This window comes from Diabrotica virgifera, chromosome 7, assembly GCF_917563875.1.
Source record: "Diabrotica virgifera virgifera chromosome 7, PGI_DIABVI_V3a".
NCBI classification, from domain to species: Eukaryota; Metazoa; Arthropoda; class Insecta; order Coleoptera; family Chrysomelidae; genus Diabrotica; species Diabrotica virgifera.
In genome coordinates, this window is record NC_065449.1 from 48824602 (window position 1) to 48845168 (window position 20567).

Sequence of the window (20567 nt, forward strand, 5' to 3'; positions counted from 1 at the left end):
GAGGTAATCCCAGACTTGTTGTTCTTGTATCTAAAATTTCCTCGTTTACTTTAAAGTTAATTATTCGATTCCGGTATAATTTTATTATTTTTGTAGAGAATTCATAACTAAATCCAATTCGTGTCATTTGTCGATGTAGAATTTCAAGATTTACTTTATTGTAGGCTGCCTCTATATCCATAAATAACGCTATAGTGGAACGATTTAAAGAGAACGAAATATTAATGTCAGCTACTAAATGAGTAATATTTTCTATTGTGGAATGAGCTTTTCTAAACCCAAACTGATATTTTGGTAGCTTGAGGTTGGATTCTAGCCAATATTCCATTCTTGTTTTGATCATTCGCTCGAATGTTTTTAGAACACAGGAAGCCAGTGATATACCTCTGTAGGATTCTGCTAAATTTGGATCTTTTTGTGGTTTCAACATTGGGATCATAATGTACTTCTTCCAATCTTCTGGATACTGCGTAGTTTCCCATATATTATTTAGTATTTCCAACAAAGTAATTTTGCAGGACAATGGAAGGTTGTATAACATTACATAATGAATGTTGTCCATACCAAGAGCTGTATTTTTGTGTTTTTTAATACTGTTCTGCAACTCTTTTAGACTAAATTTCTTTAGCAGACTGCCCATTTCAATTGTATTGATGTTTTCTACTTGACGAGGATAAGCTTCTTCTTCTTCTGCAACCCATGGCGGCGTGACTTGGTTTATAAAAATTGTTGTCCACTCCCCTGCTACTACTTTACTGACTGGTTCTTTATAAATATTTTTTAACTTTCTAACCTCTGTCCATATTTGTGTTATTGGAGTATTTTTATTTATAGAAGTACAAAAATTCTTCCAAGATTCTTTTTTGCGCTTTTTTATTAGTCTTTTACATAGAGCCATTGCTCTTTGTAGGCAAATATAATTTACTGCATTTGAATTTTGTTTAAATCGCAAAAGAGCATCTTTTTGATTTTTCATTAATATGTCACATTCTTCATTCCACCAATGTTTATTAAATTTCGAATTGATCACTTTTTTCTTTTTGGGTATTGAATTGCCTGCAGCTTTGTTTACTTCTGCTATAAACTTGTCATATCCTTTTATATTATTTTGATTAATACCTTGTTCAATACTTTCAGAAAAAAGCGACCAATTTGCCTTGTTTAAATTCCATCTGTTTTTATTTGTGTTTATAATATCATTATCACTTTTAATTTCTATTAATATGGGAAAATGATTAGATCCTAAACTAGTTATTTTTGTTTGCCAATTGCACAATGTAGCCAAATCAGGGGATACAATAGAAATATCTATTGCCGATTTATTCTTTTGATTTAATGTAGGAATGAGAGTTTCTGCACCGTTATTAAGAAAAACTAAGTTGCAATTTTCAATTGCTGAAAGTAAATTAATTCCTGCTCTATCAGTAATATCACAACCCCACACTTGATGGTGACAATTAAAGTCTCCCGCCAAAATAAAAGGTTTTTCCAAGCTTTCAAAAAACAATGTCCAATTTCTTTCAGATATATTTAATTTCGGTTTAGCATATATCGAATAAACATTTAGCGTAAATGAGTTACTTACTTTAACACTTAGAGAAACAGTCATTAAATTTTCAATACTCTTAAAAATCTTTGTATTATTAAAAGCAATATTTTTCTTTAGAAGAATACCAACGCCACCGAAACCGTCCTGGCGATCAGAACGAAACAAATGATACCCATTGAAGTTTGGTCTCAAATGTTTCTTCAACCAAGTTTCACTTAAAATACTCAAATGTATATTATTATCAAACAAAAATTTTTCTAGTAACCCTTTATTGTGTATTAATGACCTTATATTATACTGAAGGATATTGAATTTACCTATTTATTGTTTTGTTTAACTCTTTTATTAATGTATCTACTAACATTGAATCCTCTGCGGATTGTAAATTCTTATTTGTTAAAAGTTCTTTAAATGAGGTTAAGATAATAGAGCACAACTCTTCTATTTTTGACTTTTGTTGGTGTATATTATTTTGAAATTGTGTAAAATTTTGTTCACTATATTGTGGAATATTCGGATATTTTTCATATACAGGGTGAGATGTTATTTTAGGAGTTTCCAAAATTGATTTGTGTTGCTGGGAATATCCCGACGATTCTGCATTAGATGTGATATTTTTATATCTATATTGCGATTTGTAGGAAGTAAATCGATGTCCTACGTTTGAAGTTCGGTCTAATACTACATTAGCATAACTTTTTTCAACTTTCTCTTTTGCTTCATTATATGGTATGGTTTCCGTTACCATAATCTTTTTTATTTTTTTTTGGGTATCGAATTCTGGGCAATTTTTACGATCTGTTGCTGAATGATCGCCTCCGCATAAAATACAAATTGGTTCACTTGTTTTTTCACATACATCCGTTTCATGATTTTCTCCACAGTGTCTGCAACGCAGAGTTCCTCTACAGTTGTCCATTACGTGTCCGTATCTCATACATTTGATGCATTGAATGACTCTTGGAACATATAGTTCAACGTTGTAAATCAATTTTTCTATTATTACCTGATTTGGAACGATTTGACCTCTGAATGTCACAATTATAGTAGAAGTTGGGACCAATTCGTTATCTTTCTTTCGTACCATTCTTTTTACATTTAGAATTTCTAAATTATTTCCATATCGAGATTCAATAATTTTTGCTAGTTCTTTTTCAGATAGCTCAAGGTCAACCTCCTTAATAACACCTTTACGTTGGGTTAAAAAAGTTGGTATGTAAGCCTCGTATTTTTTTTCTTTCAAAATTTGTGAATTGACTAAAATGTTTGCGCTTTTAGAAGAGTTTAACTCTACCTTAACCCTATTTTTTCCTACGACTGTCATATTAATGATGTTATTTTTAATTTCTGGAGCTGAATTAATAATCAAACGAGCAGTCCCTACCTTGTGCAGCCTCCCGATGTTCCCCTCCAGGTTTTGTATAAATACAAAATAAGGTCCTTGGTCTGTCTCAGCATATTTATTTTTTTCTTCATTTTTTTCAATACTTACCGATGCCTCATTATTTGGATTTTCTATTAGTTTTCTTCTTTTTAGTCTCTCGTTTTCCTCTTCGGTTTCCTTATTTCTTTTTCCATTGATCTCCGTCTCCATAATTTCCTCATCCTGTTCACTCCTTTTTGATTTACCCCGATCTGGCGGGATACTTTCTTTTTCCATTGTCACTTACTTCACAAAAATGCACATAAACCAAACCACTGTTATTATTTTTTCAAACTATACACTAAAACTATTATTAAAAATATAACTTATACACTAAAATTTACTTATTTTAAAGGTACGTATTTGTTTTTGTAATCCTCAAACTACGGCGACCGTAAAAACTTGAAACACTATAGTCGTTAGCAATTTTTACCGTACATCCGAATCGATTGGGTTCCAACACATTACCCCAGTTCAGTTGTGTCAGATGAAACGTATTTGTTGAGGAATGCAGGGATTTCCTTTCTTATGGCAAAAAATCGTTCCATGCACTTTCCTGCACTCAGCCACCTTACATGGTTGTACATTAGCAAGTCTCCATACTCAGCCTCTGTTTCCACTAAAAACTGCTTAAGTTGACTGTGTAAAAGAGATCGATTTCCACCTCTAATCATATTTATAATCTTAATCACGGTTTGGAAAACTTCATCTTCCTTGACTGATTTTCCACATAAAGCTCCCTGATGTATAGTAAAATGAATTATTGGGCAAGTGACACCATTCTCTCGAAGCAGACCCACTAATTCAATTTTTTTACCTGTCATTGATGGGGCCCCGTCTGTTGCTATGGCTGAACATTTATCAAAGCCTCCAATTCTGCCAACTGTTTTCTTCACAGCCTCATAGATGTCTTTTCCTTTTGTTGTTCTATAAAGAGGACAAATATCAAATAACTCCTCTTTACTGGTAAAATCATCAAAAGTAGTGCGCACAAATATTAACAGCTGACTAACATCGGTTTGATCAGTGCTTTCATCCAAACAAAGTAAGAAATATGAACTTTTCTTAACCAGGCTAAGCATAGATTTTTCTACTTGCTCACCCATAGCAACAATCCTTCTTTGTATGGTTTGATGTGAAAGTGGCACTGATTCAAATTTCTCCGCCATTTTAGAATCACCGAAAGCTTTGGCCATTTCAACAGCACATTTTTTTATCAAATTGCCATAAGTGATAGGTTTTTTTGCCTTTACCAGCTCAAGCGACACGGCATAAGATGCATGCAAAGAATGCGTTTGAGAGTGTAATATTTTACTGAACATACCAGTTTGCTGTTTAAGCTTTTTCTTCAAATCTGCAACTAGGGCACGCCGACTTTCATTTGTGTACGTAGCATACTTATTTTCATGCACTGTTGTGTAATGTCTTCTCACATTATATTCTTTAGGCACTGAAACGACATTCATGCACACTAAGCACTGCAACTTTCCATTATTGTTAGCAATCAAGTAATCACTCTCCCAACTTTCTTTGTAAATTCTGTTCTCACTATCAATTTTCCGTTTTACACTCATTATTGTATAAGAGGAATCAAGACAAAGAATTAATCAAGTTCACTGTTCACTAGCAACGTAATAGATTAGCCGACTAGCCTACGTATCAGTAGCACACTGGCACGATGGCGGCTGGCGACGGATGGTAAGCAGTGGGAGGTGTGGCCTGCGTGAACTGTGATGCGCAGTAATCAGTGCAGTTCTCATAGTGGTGGAGGACGAAATACCATTGCGAATATCATAAAGTCGATTAGACCTGCACTTAACATTATTCGTGACTATTTTTAGATGAATAGTGCTGGCATTTCTCATCTGAGAATGAGAAATGGGAGCACTTTTATAAAAATTATATGTTCAAAAAAAAAGTAATAATTTATCTTTTGTTTATTAGTTTTTGTTTATTTGTTATTATTTGTTCATTAGAATTGTTTATTAGAATTGTTTACAATTTGTCGTTTTCATAATTAGTAGTAGATTAGCCAGATTAGGGCTATTGTTAATTAGTCAAATAGAAAAAATTCTTAAAGTAATAATATTGTAATAAACCACTGTAATCCCATCAGGAAACGACCTGGATTAGTCACAAGAGGCCAGGTCATTTTCATAGTACTATAAATAAGTAAAAAAAAAAAGTGGTGGAGGACGATTGTGTTCGTTACACGTCCGCGAAGCGGCACGCGGTACAGTACTTGTGATGTAAAAACACTGCTAAACCATAAAATATAAATTAAAAAATCTTTTGTCACAGTGGCAGCATTTAAAGAAAATATATGCTTTTCGAAAATCTTACGTGGGCCACAACAAATAGCCTCGCGGGCCGCCAGTTGGACAACCCTGATTTAGACCCAGCTTTTTTATGCTTTCGAGGAGGGTCGTCGGAATGACTCCAGTAGTATACATAATAATCGGTATCGTCTGGGTACTTTGCATTCTCTATTGCCTTCGTATTTCAATTTCCAGATCTCTGTACTTGGCGATCTTTTCGGTAAATTTAGTACGTAGATTATTGTTGTTAGGTATCGCCAGATCAAGCAGTGTTGTTTGCTTTGTTAATTTATTACCTAACACGAGATCTGGTCTATTATGTGTCACTGTTTGGTCCGTGAGCACAGTGCGGTCCCAGTATAGCTTGTAATTGTCATTCTCAAGCACACTCTCAGGAACGTATTGATAATATAGGAGATGGTCCGTTTGGAAAAGTCCCAGCTTGATAGCTATGATTTGATGAAGGATCTGTTCTATTGAATCATGCCGTTCCCTGTATTCAGTTGCAGCAAACACCTGGCATCCCCCTGTAAGATGTTTGATGATTTCTTGGGGTTGAAATCCATATCAGCATTTGTTGTTTTAGACTTGAGGGTCTTTGACGATATATTTAAGGTAATTTTTGGTTAATATAACCTGATCCTGAATAGCTAGTAATGAACCTTCTGTTTCGAGCAACATCTTTCCTGATTTCAACCAATATTTCGACGCTGTATTGTCGACATAGTCTTGGCTGACTTCATTGGGATATCGCCCGTGCAGAGGTTTACCCATCCATGTGCTCATTTTTTCGTAATTTGTAAGGTGGTTCCCTCAGTTTGATCGGTGTTGTGTCATCTACTGCGCAAATAGCTCGATGCAGAGTAGATGTCTCAGCCTGCATCTGAAAATAAGTTCGTAAATTAGCAATCTGTTTATCTAATTGCTCACCTTACTGCACTTCGAGGATTTTGTTTTTGTGCCTTTGTGAGGTGGGTTCGTGCTAGATTTTGTATATCCGTTTTTGTCCACTTCAAAATACCAAATGAATAGCTGAGCGGTCTTGTATTATTAATAATTGTATACTTTCATGGAAAATAAACATTATTATTATTATTATTATTACTTTAGGGTATGTGTAGTTTTAAGTTTTTAAACACCATTTATTAATAACCTAAAAATTCGATTAAAACACATAAAAATAAAGAGGTACCTAAAAATGATTTTATATCTTTGTTGTTGTAAACTCAATTTTCCATTTTAACGTGATTTTTGTGGTGGATTTTTTAATTCGCAACGTATAATACAATTTACTACGAAAAATTTTAACACCATAGCCACCATATAAGTACCTACTGATCAATTTTCTTATTTCAATTGTGTAGACTTCATGTTTATCTGCATCACAACATATTAATTGTAAGTATTTGTTTTTCTCTAGTTCATTATTTACTGCGTATAAAAAGTAATGTAAGTTGCTAATGCTTGGTAATAGATTGATAAAAGTTTTTAACAAGAGTTTTCTTAAATCTTATCTATTAAGTTATCTATTTTATTAGAAAAGTCAACAGTTACAAATTTCAAAATCAGCTAATATCCATTACTCGGGGGTTTTGGGGGTCACTGAGCACTAATTTCATGACGGCAATGGTCTCCAACGGCGGGTGTAATTTCCTCACCAAAATAATTTTTGCCTGAGTTTGGAAGGGTATGTTATAATCCCACAGGTATTTTCCTCACCAAAACCGAAATGGTTATTTCAGGTAGGCATTACTACCAAATTATTATACATAGTACTAATACTAAAAGTGATTCAAGGGAGTTATTTATCTGCTATAAAATTAGAGTAGTTACCTATAATAATTAATTAATTATAGTATATTATTTTTAGTAACAATTGGAGTTTTGACAAAAATGGCATGTTTTAGAAAGTAATCGCGGTAAACCTTTACTGGTATTTGAAAAGTTTATTTTCTTTAAGTGAAAGTTTTAAAAAGTGACGAAGTATTCTTGAGTGTGCTCAAAAAACAACCAGGGGGAAATTTTCTCTTGATACACTGTGTCAAAAGTAATATAATGGCGTTTAGTTGTTAAACAAATATAAGACTTTTAGCCACATTGAATTTATTATATCGATGGCACATTTTCTTACTGTACTTCTTATTATTTGCAATTATTGACTATTCATGTGCTTATTAATGGGCATTATATTTCTTTATTATACTGTTAACTGTCAAACAAAAAAAAAACATAGAACAATTTTTTTTAATTTGTTAAATCAGAAATTTTCAAAACTTTCAAAATTGAGTTTAACCCTAGTAACATTTTTGTAGATTTTAAAAAGGCTGTAGATAATGCAATAATCATTCAAATGTGTCCGAACACTGAAATACATGGTTGTAGATTTCACCTACACCAAGATTGTTATAGAAATATTCAGTCTCTTGATTTAACATCAGAATATACAAAAATGATTCTGAAATAGGTAAGTGGCTCAAACATAATTTTGGTCTTACATATATAAAAATAGAAGAAGTATCAGATTGTTTTGTGTCTGATTTAATGTCATGCAAACCAGAAAATGAAATTTTAGATAGATCTGTTGATTATTTAGTTGAAACATATATATAGACAAAAATGCCATATTTATTCTTCCCATATTTGTGGGTAGAGGCAAATTCTTCTGTTATTCGTACTATGACTGCTTGCGAATCTTTTTATTCGCATTTTAATTCCTCGTTTTATAATACGCATCCATCTATATATTTTTACTTAGAAAAAATTGAAAGATTTTCAGGTAGATACGTGTGTTAAAATTTAAAGTTTGCATATTGCAAAACCTATCAAATATAAACAAGTTAAACTGAAATTGCAAAATGTAGAAAATTTTAAGACATCAGTCTAATCAAATGACTAGAATGGATTTTGTAAAATGTATCTCTTATTATATGTAGTAAATATTAAATAAGAATGTATACGTTTTGCATAATGCAAGGAAATTAACGTTTTATATTCGGATTTCGAATGCTTTCATATAAATAATCTTAAATTATATCTATATTTTTTATTTTATTTCCTGAGTGAGTTGGTGAGGAAAATACCTACCGGATTAATAGGAACCCTTAAGTTTGGTGAGGAAAATACCTGTGTGATTATATGGTTTTACTGGTTGGTGAGGAATTTACCTCCGCCCGTCTCCAAGGTACCTGGTGCCCAGGGTAGAACTCGTCGCCTGGAGTTTTATGTTATAATCAAAATCAGTCAAAAACCATTACTCGGGGAATTTTGGGAGTCGCTGAGGACGAATTTCATGCCGGCATCAGGTATCCTCGTCTACGAGGTACCTGATGCCCCTGGTGGAATCCGTCACCTGGAGTTTTATGTTATAATCATTAAAAATCTGTCAATAACCATTACTCGAATGTTTTGGGGGCCGCTGAGCAAATTTCATGAGGCGATGATCTCCGAGGTACCTGATACTCAGGGTGGAACTCGTCGCCCTATTCAAATTTGAAATTTAAATTCAAAGATGTCAATTTGACTGATGATATGTTACTTAAACACGGTTGTCAACTACTTTTAACCATGTATGGTGCTTCAATTTCATCCAGAAATCCAAATATCCCTGATCACTTGAAACCAACAAATATTCAGTTATGTGGAACATAGAGGTGTAGAATATATTTAATGACTATAACAAAAAAATAAAAAGGTATCCATCGGTAACATTTTTCCAACGGTAGATGGACTCATGCAGCATCTGAAAATAATATATTTGCAAGTACACAATTGGTCGTATGGAGAAGGACTTTTAGATCCTGGTGATTAGCGATGGGAAATTAAAGAAAATACTTATGTTCCAGTGAAGATACTTTATCGTACTACATACGTAGTATAATAGATAAAGTTATAGGATCGTGCAAAAAAAAATTTTTCAGATTTCACTTTTTTCAACGTTTTGAGTCCCCTGAGTCTAAAAAGCAAATAAAAAAAACATGTCGGAAGTATGTACGTACGCACGTACGTATGTCGCCACCGCCCAGCAAAAACTACTGGACCGATTTCGATGACATTCGGTATGAGTAAATTTAAGAGAATTTTGTCGAGAAACTAAGCTTTTAAAAACAACCTCTCAAAGGGGGGCCGAAATAGGGGGCTTATTTGGGCCCCATTTTTGCAAATTTTGACCGAAACGAATTAAATTTAACTGAAAGTTAGCTTTTCGATAGGTAAATAGAAATACGGAATTTGACATTTCCAAATTCAAAATGGCGGCCAACATGGCCGACCGCACACCCGATACATTTCCTTACCTACCGAAATACTTGTTTAAGATAAGTTTAATTTGAAAAAGCTGTTATATAGCCTAAAGATAGGGCTATAAGAATAATATTATCGTTTTTTAGAAAAGGTTATGGGTTGCCTATATTTAAGGGGTGAAATTTTGACATAACTTTGAACTAGATTTCCTCAAAAATGGCTCCAAGGAATTTGTTAATTTTTTAATAAATTGTTGAGATTCTATCGTTAAATTGATTGACATTAGTTAGATTTTTTAACCCCCAATAGGAGGTGAGTTATGAATTTTTTATAAAAAAATATTCTAGTGCCCGTAACTTCCTCTGAAATAGAAACTTAAATTTGAAATTTGGCACACATATATAGTACTTTATTATCTATTATCACAATAAATTTTTCTCAAAATATGGCTTCCGGTTGAACCGCAAATGAAAAAAAGCTCTTAATTTTTTAGATTCGCCCTATGTATTTTTATACATTTTGAAAGAATGCAAAATTACGTTTCCAATGACATAAAACTTGTTGCCGTAGCTTAAAAACTTGAAATTTTGCTATAATCTTGTGTGTGTCCTCTCTCACGCGATCATAGCAGAGCATTATTATGGGGCAGTCATGGAGGATATTTGGCTCTGAATTCCATCCTACTACATCGATGTACTTGATATTTTCACAGTAAGTAGGGAATAGCTTAAGAAACAAAATCTACCTTATATACTATGGCTCTTTTATCTTGGGGCGGTTCCCACCCCTTCAAGAGGGTGGAAAATTTGTTGGTCAAAATAACCACGGAAGTGGCTAGACAACCTATTTCTAAGCAAAAACTGGTCCATACTTTTTTTTGAGAACTCAATACTTTTTGAGTTATGCGTAGTTGAAAACTGGCCATTTTCATTGAAGAATGACACCTTTTCGGGCGGTTTTTTGTGAATACCTTAAAAACTATGCATCGAACTAAAAACACTTTATAAAACATTTTTTAGATTATAAATAACAAAGAGATTCGTTCCTTCGTAAATCTTCTATCTATAATATAAAAAGAGATAAGGTAGGTGAAAAGAGTTTGTTTTTTGGTGCATGCTCAATTGGTTTATTCAACTTGATATAACAGAGGAACGGCAGGTTTTAGGTGCTACCAACGCCTTTTGTAGTGATTGAAAAGGCCTTTAAAACGAGCACCGTTAAATGTCGGTTACATTCAAACTAAGCTAGATATGGTGCAAAAAAATATATATGACTAATGTACTTTAAGGAAAAATACCTACGTACATATTAAGTACATATATTTAACCCCTCATCCACCAGAATTTAAATGCATCATTTTTCTTCTGCAATACCTTTTAATAGTGTTATTTCTACTTTCAAAATTTGGACGGGTTTAAAATGAAAGGTTTTTTAAAAAAATAAGATCAAATTTTAGAGCGCATTTTTAAATTTTCTTAAAAATCTTCCTTTTTCTCCATGTAATTCGAAAATAAAAATGTTCCACTCCCGAGAAGGGGTGGGAACCGCCCCATGATAAAACGCCATAGTATATAGGATAGACTTAGAATTAGTAGATTAGGCTACTCCCAAAATTTAATTAAAACCGATGCAGTAGGATAGAATTTGGAGGTCATATCTTGTACTTACTCTCGCGCATTGACTGGCGTAATAGAAATAGAATGAAAATGCAAATATTGTAAACTATTAATTTTTCTGAAAAATTAACTAATTTGAGATGAAAGTATGACTAATATTCTATTGATTTATGCAATAATCTATAGTATGTCCCCGAAATATGCCATCGAACATTTTCTCAAATGCAGGAATTAATGATGAGTAGAACCATAAAATATTTTCAAGTATACAAGGTATCTCTAAAATATCAAAATAACGATTAACTTTGTTATTTTTATAGAATGCCAGAGACAGCATTCTCGGGCGGCCCTTCCGTTCAGCGTTTTTTCTTTATTGATTTCAATTATAAAAAAACTCCAGGCAACAAGTACCACACTGTGCATCAGGTGCCTCGGCGCCATCGCCGTATAGAAATTCGTGCTCAGCGACCACCAGAACCCCCGAGTAATGGTTACTAATGGTTATAAAACATAAAACTCTAGGCGACTAGTTCCACCCTGGGCACCAGGTACCTTGAAGATCATCGCCTTATATATACTACTCTGACTAAAAGGTATAAAATTCTTTTATTTTAGGTAAAAATATATTACTAGACTTTATTTAACTCATATCAATGATGATATCATTCCCGAATGCAGTACCTCGGCTACTCGCTCACAAACCAACCAAACCAAGATGGTGGCAAAAACCATGTGGTGATCAGCATGGAGAATATGAATCGCCATTCAACCCAGACGACTTCCAACATTGGCACTTAATTGAGCTTCACCATTCAGTGTCCTATAAATTAAAGCAATTTTTGAATTTGGATAAACGACTCGTAAGTTTTATTTTCATTAACTTGTCATCTAAGACGACGTTTATACTCGGGCGATAGACGATAATGCGACATTTTATCGCCACGATATATTGCTAGCAAGGTTCAAAGAGAACGGATCATTGTAGTGGCTTATTGGTTTGGCGTAGACTGAGAAGAAAAAGAAAATACTGGGTACATCCTGTCCGAGCTCGGAAGCCCGGAGGCTGGAGTACCACAGGAAGCGGTCCTGTCACCTCTGCTGTACACAATATACACCGCTGACGTACCTAGAACACCGGGTAACCTTATGAGCCTTTACGCCAACGATACAGCGATAGCGGCCAAACATAGAAACGGAGATATAGCAGTGACCAACCTGCAAACAGCGTTAGAAGACATCGAGGAATGTAGTATAAAGTTGAAGATAGCCATCAACTCCGAAAATACGCAAGAGGAACTATATAAAAAAGGAAGACAACAGCCAGAAGAACAGCTGACGGTGCAGAACAACCCCATCGAGTGGAAAAATGAAGCTAAATACCTGGGAGTCATCATTGACAAAGGAATAACCTTCCAAAAACACGTAGAAGCCACAGTCCAGAAGGCCAACATGGCAAGACCAACATTAAGAGGACTCACAGGCAGAAAAAGTAAACTAAGACTAAATACGAGGTTAAGACTAATAAACAGCATAATATTACCGGTATTAACATACACATCTCTCACATGAGGACAAGTATGTAAAACTCACAAAAAGAAGATACAAGCGGTTCACAACAGCAGCCTAAGAGAAGCAGCCACAGTCCCGAAATATGTCGCTCAAAGGTTCCTGTTCAGAGAACTACAACAGGTGAGAGTCACCGAAATAATGACAGACAAGGCGAGGGTCACATTCGCGGAACTAGAGCACCACCCAAGTCCCATACTGCGAGAGATGTTAGGGTATGACGCTTTCCACCGATGGAAGCATAAACGTCCTAAGCAACAAATAGTGGAATAAAGTAAAGTAAATAAAGTAAATAAAGAGAGACATAAAGAGAAAGAGAAAGAAAAGTGATAAAGAATATAAATAAGTAATAGTAGATAGTTCGTAGCTCGAAAACACCAATACAAGTGCTGAGGAAACACGTAACCAAAGCGTAGGTCCAACATTACGATCAGGTAAAGTCAGCCCTTAGAAAAATAGAAGGCGCAAGCCCCAAAAAAATATAAAAAACAAAAAAAAAGGCGCAAGCCACCAAAAAAAAACATAGAAAACATAAAAACAAAAAATACTTGAGCACCAAGCCATTGGACTGAGCTCAGTGGGGCTTGGTACAATGACTTGGGGCCCAAGCAAGCAATTTTAGTTCCGCGGATAAGTAATCAGAAGATAAAGGCATGGAGCGCTTCACGTTGGCCTAGTTTTGAATTCGATTATGGCACCACATTGGTCTCTTATTACCCAGGATTCCATTGTGAAGAACATTTGGCTACGATAGTTGTGCCCCCATCGCGCATCAGCGTACTATGGGGGGAAAGGGATGGCCTGGGGCACTGTAGCGAGGTGGGGTGATCCCTGTTTTCACTCGGGTCAAACCACCTCGCCCCAATGAATTGTTACACCCGAATGTACTTTTTCGATAGGGTGGACATCTCCCACAAGTAGGGTTGGATTTAGACTTTGTTCGTGCGTATCGCCTATCGCATATTGTTAACGATGTATCGCCTATCTTTTATCGCCCGAGTATGAACGCCGCCTAAAAGGAATCAAATAAATTAACAGTAACATTGGTAGCTATATGATAGCAATCATTTCGCTATAAAAATAACTACAATCACAGTAATACAGGAATCGAAGGTTCTCACCTCGCAATTTTTACGGAACAGATCGATTTGCTTGAAAATTTAAGAATAAGTAGTGGATAGTCCAAGGATCAAAATTTATATGATACCGAAAGGTGCTTTTACCATGGTGGTGGTGATAATTTTAAGCAAAAAGTTTTCTATACATTTTTTTGGTAAAATAAATAGTTTACGATTTATTCGTTATCGAAAGTGTTAGTTTTATATCGAAAAAGTCAATGCTTTTAATCAGTTTTTTGCTAATAGCTAAAAAATTATTCGTTTTATTAGAACAACCGTAATTAATAAAAATATAACTTTTGAAAAAACAAACCAAATGGTTTACATTAATTTTCTTTATGACGAATAGTAACCGAGGTATACTTTATTTTTAGGTCTGGATCCCGCGTATGAAAAAAAAGTTGATTAATAGCAAGCTGAAAATTTGTTAATAGCTTAAGGGTGTCTAGTCGGATAAACTTTGATATATGGGAACTCTGGAACAGGGGCAGTTTTAATTGTGGAGCAGGTTAAAAATTTGGAACGGTCAGACCACGAAAACGGCACATTTATTTTGTTCGACAGAATAGACTTAAACTCTCCAAACAGAGATTAAACTCTCATGCAAAAATCAGACTGCTATTTATCACCTGTCATAATTCCTGTCATTTGATATATTCTACATGTTCCACTCATTAAAACGCCCATTTGGTGCTAAATAGCAGTGTGATTTTTGCATGAGAGTTTAATCTCTGTTCGGAGAGTTTAAGTCTTTTCTGTCGGACAAAATACATGTGCCGTTTTCGTGGTCTGACCGCCCCAAATTTTTAACCTGTTCCATAATTAAAACTTCCCCTGTTCCAGTGTTCCCATATATCAAAGTTTGTCCGACTAGACTCCCTTAAGCAATTAACAAATTTTCAGCTTGCTATTAATCAACTTTTTTTTCATACGAGGGATCCACACCTATATAGGTTAGCCGTTTTTCGTCAAATGTCAAATTTTGTAGTTTTAAAGTTAAAAGACGGGAAAACTATACATTTTTCGATGATAACTTACTAAAACTAATTTAAAAAGTATTTAAAAATGTCTAAATTAAAAAATACAAATAGTCTTTAGCTCAAATATTGAGTAACTTATGATGAAAAGAAAGTCAGTGCTTATTTTTTTCAGCGGGAAAGTGAGCGGTAAAAACCCCCTAATTATCACCCTAATTAAAATTAGTCATTAACCTTGTTCAGTCCTCTTTATTTATGTATTGTTAAATAAATTGTAAAAGTTTGACTGGCTTAGAATAATGGAATTACGAATTTTTGTAGTTTGATAAAAAATGCCCTTTTCTTCAGAATAGAAAGATTAGCATCAGAGATACGAAAAAAAAATTTTATAAATGAAATTGTAGATTTTTTTATTCCTAAGAGTCTGGCTTGCAAAAAAATTTTTATACGACAAACACTGAGTGAGATATTTATAATTAAAACTTGTACTAACATGCAAAAACTGCCTCTACCAACCCTTTCAAAGTCACCCTATTTTAAAACTGAGTGTTTTAAAAGGATTTGATACTAATATGCTTTTTTACCAAACTTTCTAAAGTAAAAAATGAAAAAGTTATGGGTAAAAAAGCCAATATATTTTTTTAGAAAAGAAATGGAAAAATCGAACTGGAAGCATAATAATGTAAATTAGCCGTGTTTTTTTTGTGTATTGTGCACGTTAGAAACTGATATACATGCATACATTGATTCATACTCGATTCATGGAACCATAGAATACATATTACGAATACGTACACAGCGAGGCATAAGTTAAGGATATAGAAAATGTATGCTCATTTTCATAGTTGATTTTTTCATGAACGGATTAACGGATTTTGATTTAGTATATACACAGTTGTGCAAAGATTTGCATAAAACTTATTTTTTGTACTTATAGCGGGTGAAAAAAAGAAACGTTTTTCTTATGTTAAGTTTGAAACAGCTTGTAGGGAGAACGGGGTACAAATGTGAGTTTAGCTCAGAATAATATTGTATTCTTATATATTGTAAATATTTTGTTTTTTAAATCACCCTGATATCTTTAGAAACAAAGAAAATAGGTGGTTTTACTCCTTAAAATGTGTTTTAACTGAAACAAAACTAAATTTAAAATAAAAAATAACACTTAACAAAACTTTAAAAATAGAACGTCACATAACGTAAACAGTTCTTATCGATACCTATAAGAGCTATTTGTCGACTCGGTAAGCGGTATGGACAGCGCAACATAAGAGAGACAAAAATGTTTAATGGAGGCTCTGTGATGTTTTGGGGTGGAATTTCCCTGCAAGTAATACGGATTTGGTGTCTACGTGGAGGCTCTTTAAATAGCAAGAGGTACATTACACATATCTTTTCTTTGAACACTCGTTTCCTTTCGCACTATGTATATACAGGGTGGTTCATCTTATCCGCCTCGGTGTTTGTACGGAAAACCACTTGATATTTAAAAAAAATTCTTCACAGAAATATACAGGGCCATTAATACTACAATCTAAAAATAATGTGAATTATACAGGGTGCTCCAAAAAAGTCTGGTATATCAAATTTATATTTTTTCTAATGGAATGCCCTATATCTGATGACATTATTGAATCGACCTTGAAAAATAAGCTATACATTCATAAGGGTTCCCTATACCTAAATACAGGGTATTTTGATTTATATCGATTTTTATAATAATGTAAGGTTTTAGAAAAAAATAAATATCTACGAATCTAAGAATCAGTAACAAATTCTTTCTTGGATCTTAATAAGTAACTATTTAACATACTTAAGCAGATGCTTATTGAAGCAAAGTTTCTTACAGAGTGGTCAAAATATGAGATTGTTCTATTAACAAATTCAAGCTGTAATAATTTATTTATTTTAAATAGAACACCCTGTACCTGAATAGTCTATCACGTAGAAAATATACTTATCTTTCAATTTATATTAGGGTTTCCTATACCTATCTTTTACAGAGTGGTCAAAATACTAGATTGTTCTATTAACAAATTCAAGCTGTAATAAATTACTTATTTTAAATAGAACAACCTATAGTCCTGTCGCCAGGGGGGGTACAACGGCCTCGTTAATTCAGATGGACTTACTCAAGTTTTTTTTATGTATTTTGACCCGTAGAACACGAATTTTTTGGGTAACAGTTGATCCGGATGTCGATAAGATTGTTATAGACCAAGAACTTGAGGAATCAAATAACAGCGATTTTTGGCAAAACAAAACAATATTTTGTATTTTTTGGGCCATTTTAAGTAAAAAATATTTCTACAAGTTTTTTCGTAGGATGCACAGTTTTCGAGATAAACGCGGTTGAACTTTAAAAAAATCGAAAAATTGCAATTTTTGAACCCGAATAACTTTTGATTAAAAAATAAAATAGCAAGTCTGCTTACCGCATTTGAAAGTTTAAGTCAAATTATATCGGTTTTGATTATTTGCATTGGTAAAAATTTATTTTTTTATTGTTTAACAAAGCTATAAACACGTAGGGTTTCCCGTGCTTTTACATGCGTTTTAACGCATGTAACGTAGAAATAGTCTTGATTGCACTAGTACCTATTCTACCTACTCGTTCGATTTTAAATGAGAAATCATAGAAACATCACTCACGCACTAGTTGTTTGTAGCTTTGTTTAACAATAACACAATAAATTTTTAGCAATGCAAATAATCAAAACCGACATAATTTGACTTGAACTTTCAAAGGCGCTAAGCAGAATTGCTATTTTATTTTTTAATCAAAAGTTATTCGGGTTTAAAAATTGCAGTTTTTCGATTTTTTGAAAGTTCAACCGCGTTTATCTCGAAAACTGTGCATCCTACTAAAAAACTTGTAGAAATATTTTTTGCTTAAAATGACCCAAAAAATACAAAATATTGTTTTGTTTTGCCAAAAATCGCTGTTATTTGATTCCTCAAGTTCTTGGTCTATAACAATCTTATCGACATCCGGATCAACTGTTACCCAAAAAATTCGTGTTCTACGGGTCAAAATACATAAAAAAAACTTGGGTAAGTCCATCTGAATTAACGAGGCCGTTGTACCCCCCCTGGCGACAGGACTACTATATCTTACTAGTCTATCGCGTAGAAAATTTATTTAGCTTTCAATTCTTATTCGAGTTTCCTATACATATCTCCCTTAATTTGTTAAATATTTAAAGATTTCCTAATCTGTAAGCTTTAAAAATTAGAATTAAGTAAATATGTCGTGATTATGTAAAACACATCACCAACACCGGCAATATACTTAGACAAGACACTGTCATTAATAAAATGTTTATTGTTATCATGTAATCACACCGAGTGTTGTATTATTTTAGTTGATTTTGGCCTACATGTGACATTGAATAATATGTTTATATTAAACTGCATACCATATCCTATATTAGATGCCGTATTCTGGAAGATATTTAAATTGTATTTCATTCCGTATAAGCATTTTCCATATCTTACACCGACGGTTATTAAGTAAATTTAAGAACACCACTTTTTGTTTGAATCTTTGAATCGCAATTAAAAAACAGTTAAATGCAATGGCTACTATGACGAAAACGAACTTATTGTACAAAAATATGTAAAAATTGGTATTTACAGAATAACATAGGAATTTATATTTACAGAATAACATGTGTATTGAGAATGTTTACATGGAATTGAAGAGATTTTAAATATCTTCCATTATAAAGAATATAATATCGAGTATGTCATTTAAAATAAGAACAAAAGAAAATGATGAAAATATGAATTTTATTAACGAAAGTTTCTTGACCAAGATATTTAAGTGTATTGCCGGTGTTGGTGATGTGTTGTACATAACCAAGACATAGGTACCTACTTAATTCTAATTTTTAAAGCTTACAAATTAGGAAATCTTTATATATTAAAAAAAAGGAGGGAGACAGGTAGATAAAACCCTAATAAGAATTGAAAGCTCAGTAAATTTTCTACGCGATAGACTAGCAAGATATAGGGTGTTCTATTTAAAATAAGTAAGTTATTACAGCTTGAATTTGTTAATAGAACAATCTCATATTTTGACCACCCTGTATGAAATTTTGTTGCAGTAAGCATCTGTTCAAGTATGCTAAATAGTCTATTATTAAGATCCAAGAAAGAATTTGTTAGTGATTCTTAGATTCGTAGATATTTATTTTTTTCTAAAATCTTACATTCTCATAAAAATCGAAATAAATCAAAACACCCTGTATTTAGGTATAGGGAGCCCTTATGAAAGTATAGCTTATTCTTTAAGGTTAATTCAGAAATGTCATCAGATATAGGGCATTCCGTAAGAAAAAATAAAACTTTGATATATCACTCTTTTTTGGAGCACTCTGTATAATTCACATTTTTTTTTTTAGATTGTAGTATTAGAGGCCCTGTATATTTCTGTGAAGAAATTTTTTTAAAATATCAAGTGGTTTTCCGTACAGACTCCGAGGCGAATAAGCTGAACCACCCTGTATAGAAAATAATTTCATCTTAGTGGTATGATAAGACATGGCCTGCTCACGTATCGCAGTCGTCAGTTAAAACACATATTAAAAAATTAAAGACTAAAAGCGTCTATAGTTTCTTTGTTGTTAAAGATATTAGAGAAATGAAAAAAATAAAAGGTTCACAAAATATGAGAATACAACATAGTATTGATGCATAAGCACCTTTTTACCTTTTTCTCCCCACAGGGTGTCGCAAACTTTTGTTTCAGTTTAAACACATGTTAAACTACAAAACCGTATATTTTATTTGTTTCTAAAGATATAAGCATAAGAAACATAAGACTACAATAAGACTTTCACTTATATTCATAAAAAGACATTTCTTTTCTTCCACCCGGTATAAGTACAAAAAAGAAGTTTGAGTAAATCTTGACACAGCTGTGTAAATACTAAAGAAATATCTAAAATAATAAAACAAAATAGCGGAATCCGGTCAAGAAAAATTCAACTATGAAAATGAGCATAAATTTTCTATATCGCTAACTTATGCCTCGCAGTATATTACTCATGTTTGTGTATGCCTTTAACCTAAATTTTTAGACGAATCTACACCTGCAGCGCCAGATGAAAGTAGAAACATCATCTGATGTGTTTATTTGTTTAAGTAACGATCTTTTTTATTTTGGAGGTGCTCAGCAATTTTTTTCAAATATCTTTGCATATATTTTTTACAAATCATGAAATACGAGTATAGTCGGTTCGCTAAACTCAGACACAACTAGCTAGTGATTTTAGTAGGATTTTTTTTTTGTTTTTGCCAAAATTGGCAACATTACTAACTATTTAGTAATTATTATTAACTATTTAGTAATTATTTTTCTGCCAATTTTACCAAATTGGCAAAATTACTCACTAAAATAACTAGCCAGCTGTGTCTGAGTTTAGCGAACCGACTATATGTTATTATACAGGGTGTAACAAAAATACAGATCATAAATTAAATCACATATTCTGAGACCAAAAATAGTTCGAATGAACCTAACTTACTTTAGTACAAATATGCACTTAAAAAAAGTTATAGCCCTTTGAAGTTACAAAATGAAAATCGATTTTTTCGAATATATCGAAAACTATTAGAGATTTTTTATTGAAAATGGATATGTGGCATTCTTATGGTAGGAGCATCTTAAAGAAAAAATTATAGTGAAATTTGTGCTCCCCATAAAAATTTTATGGGGGTTTGGTTCCCTTAAATCCCCAAAACTTTTCTGTACGTT

General features: G+C 33.1%; 1 protein-coding gene across 2 annotated transcripts in view; it reads left to right on the plus strand.

Annotated features, from left to right (window-relative positions):
- Positions 1-6650: 6650 nt before the first annotated feature.
- Positions 6651-20567, plus strand: part of LOC114327833 (uncharacterized) — a 59989-nt gene continuing 46072 nt past the window's right edge. For both annotated transcript variants that reach the window (XM_028276539.2, XM_028276540.2), the window contains exons 1-2: positions 6651-6688; positions 11761-12005. In XM_028276539.2, the coding sequence (XP_028132340.1) occupies positions 11799-12005 (207 nt within the window). In that variant the 5' untranslated portion in view covers positions 6651-6688; positions 11761-11798. The remainder of the gene's footprint in view (positions 6689-11760; positions 12006-20567) is intronic.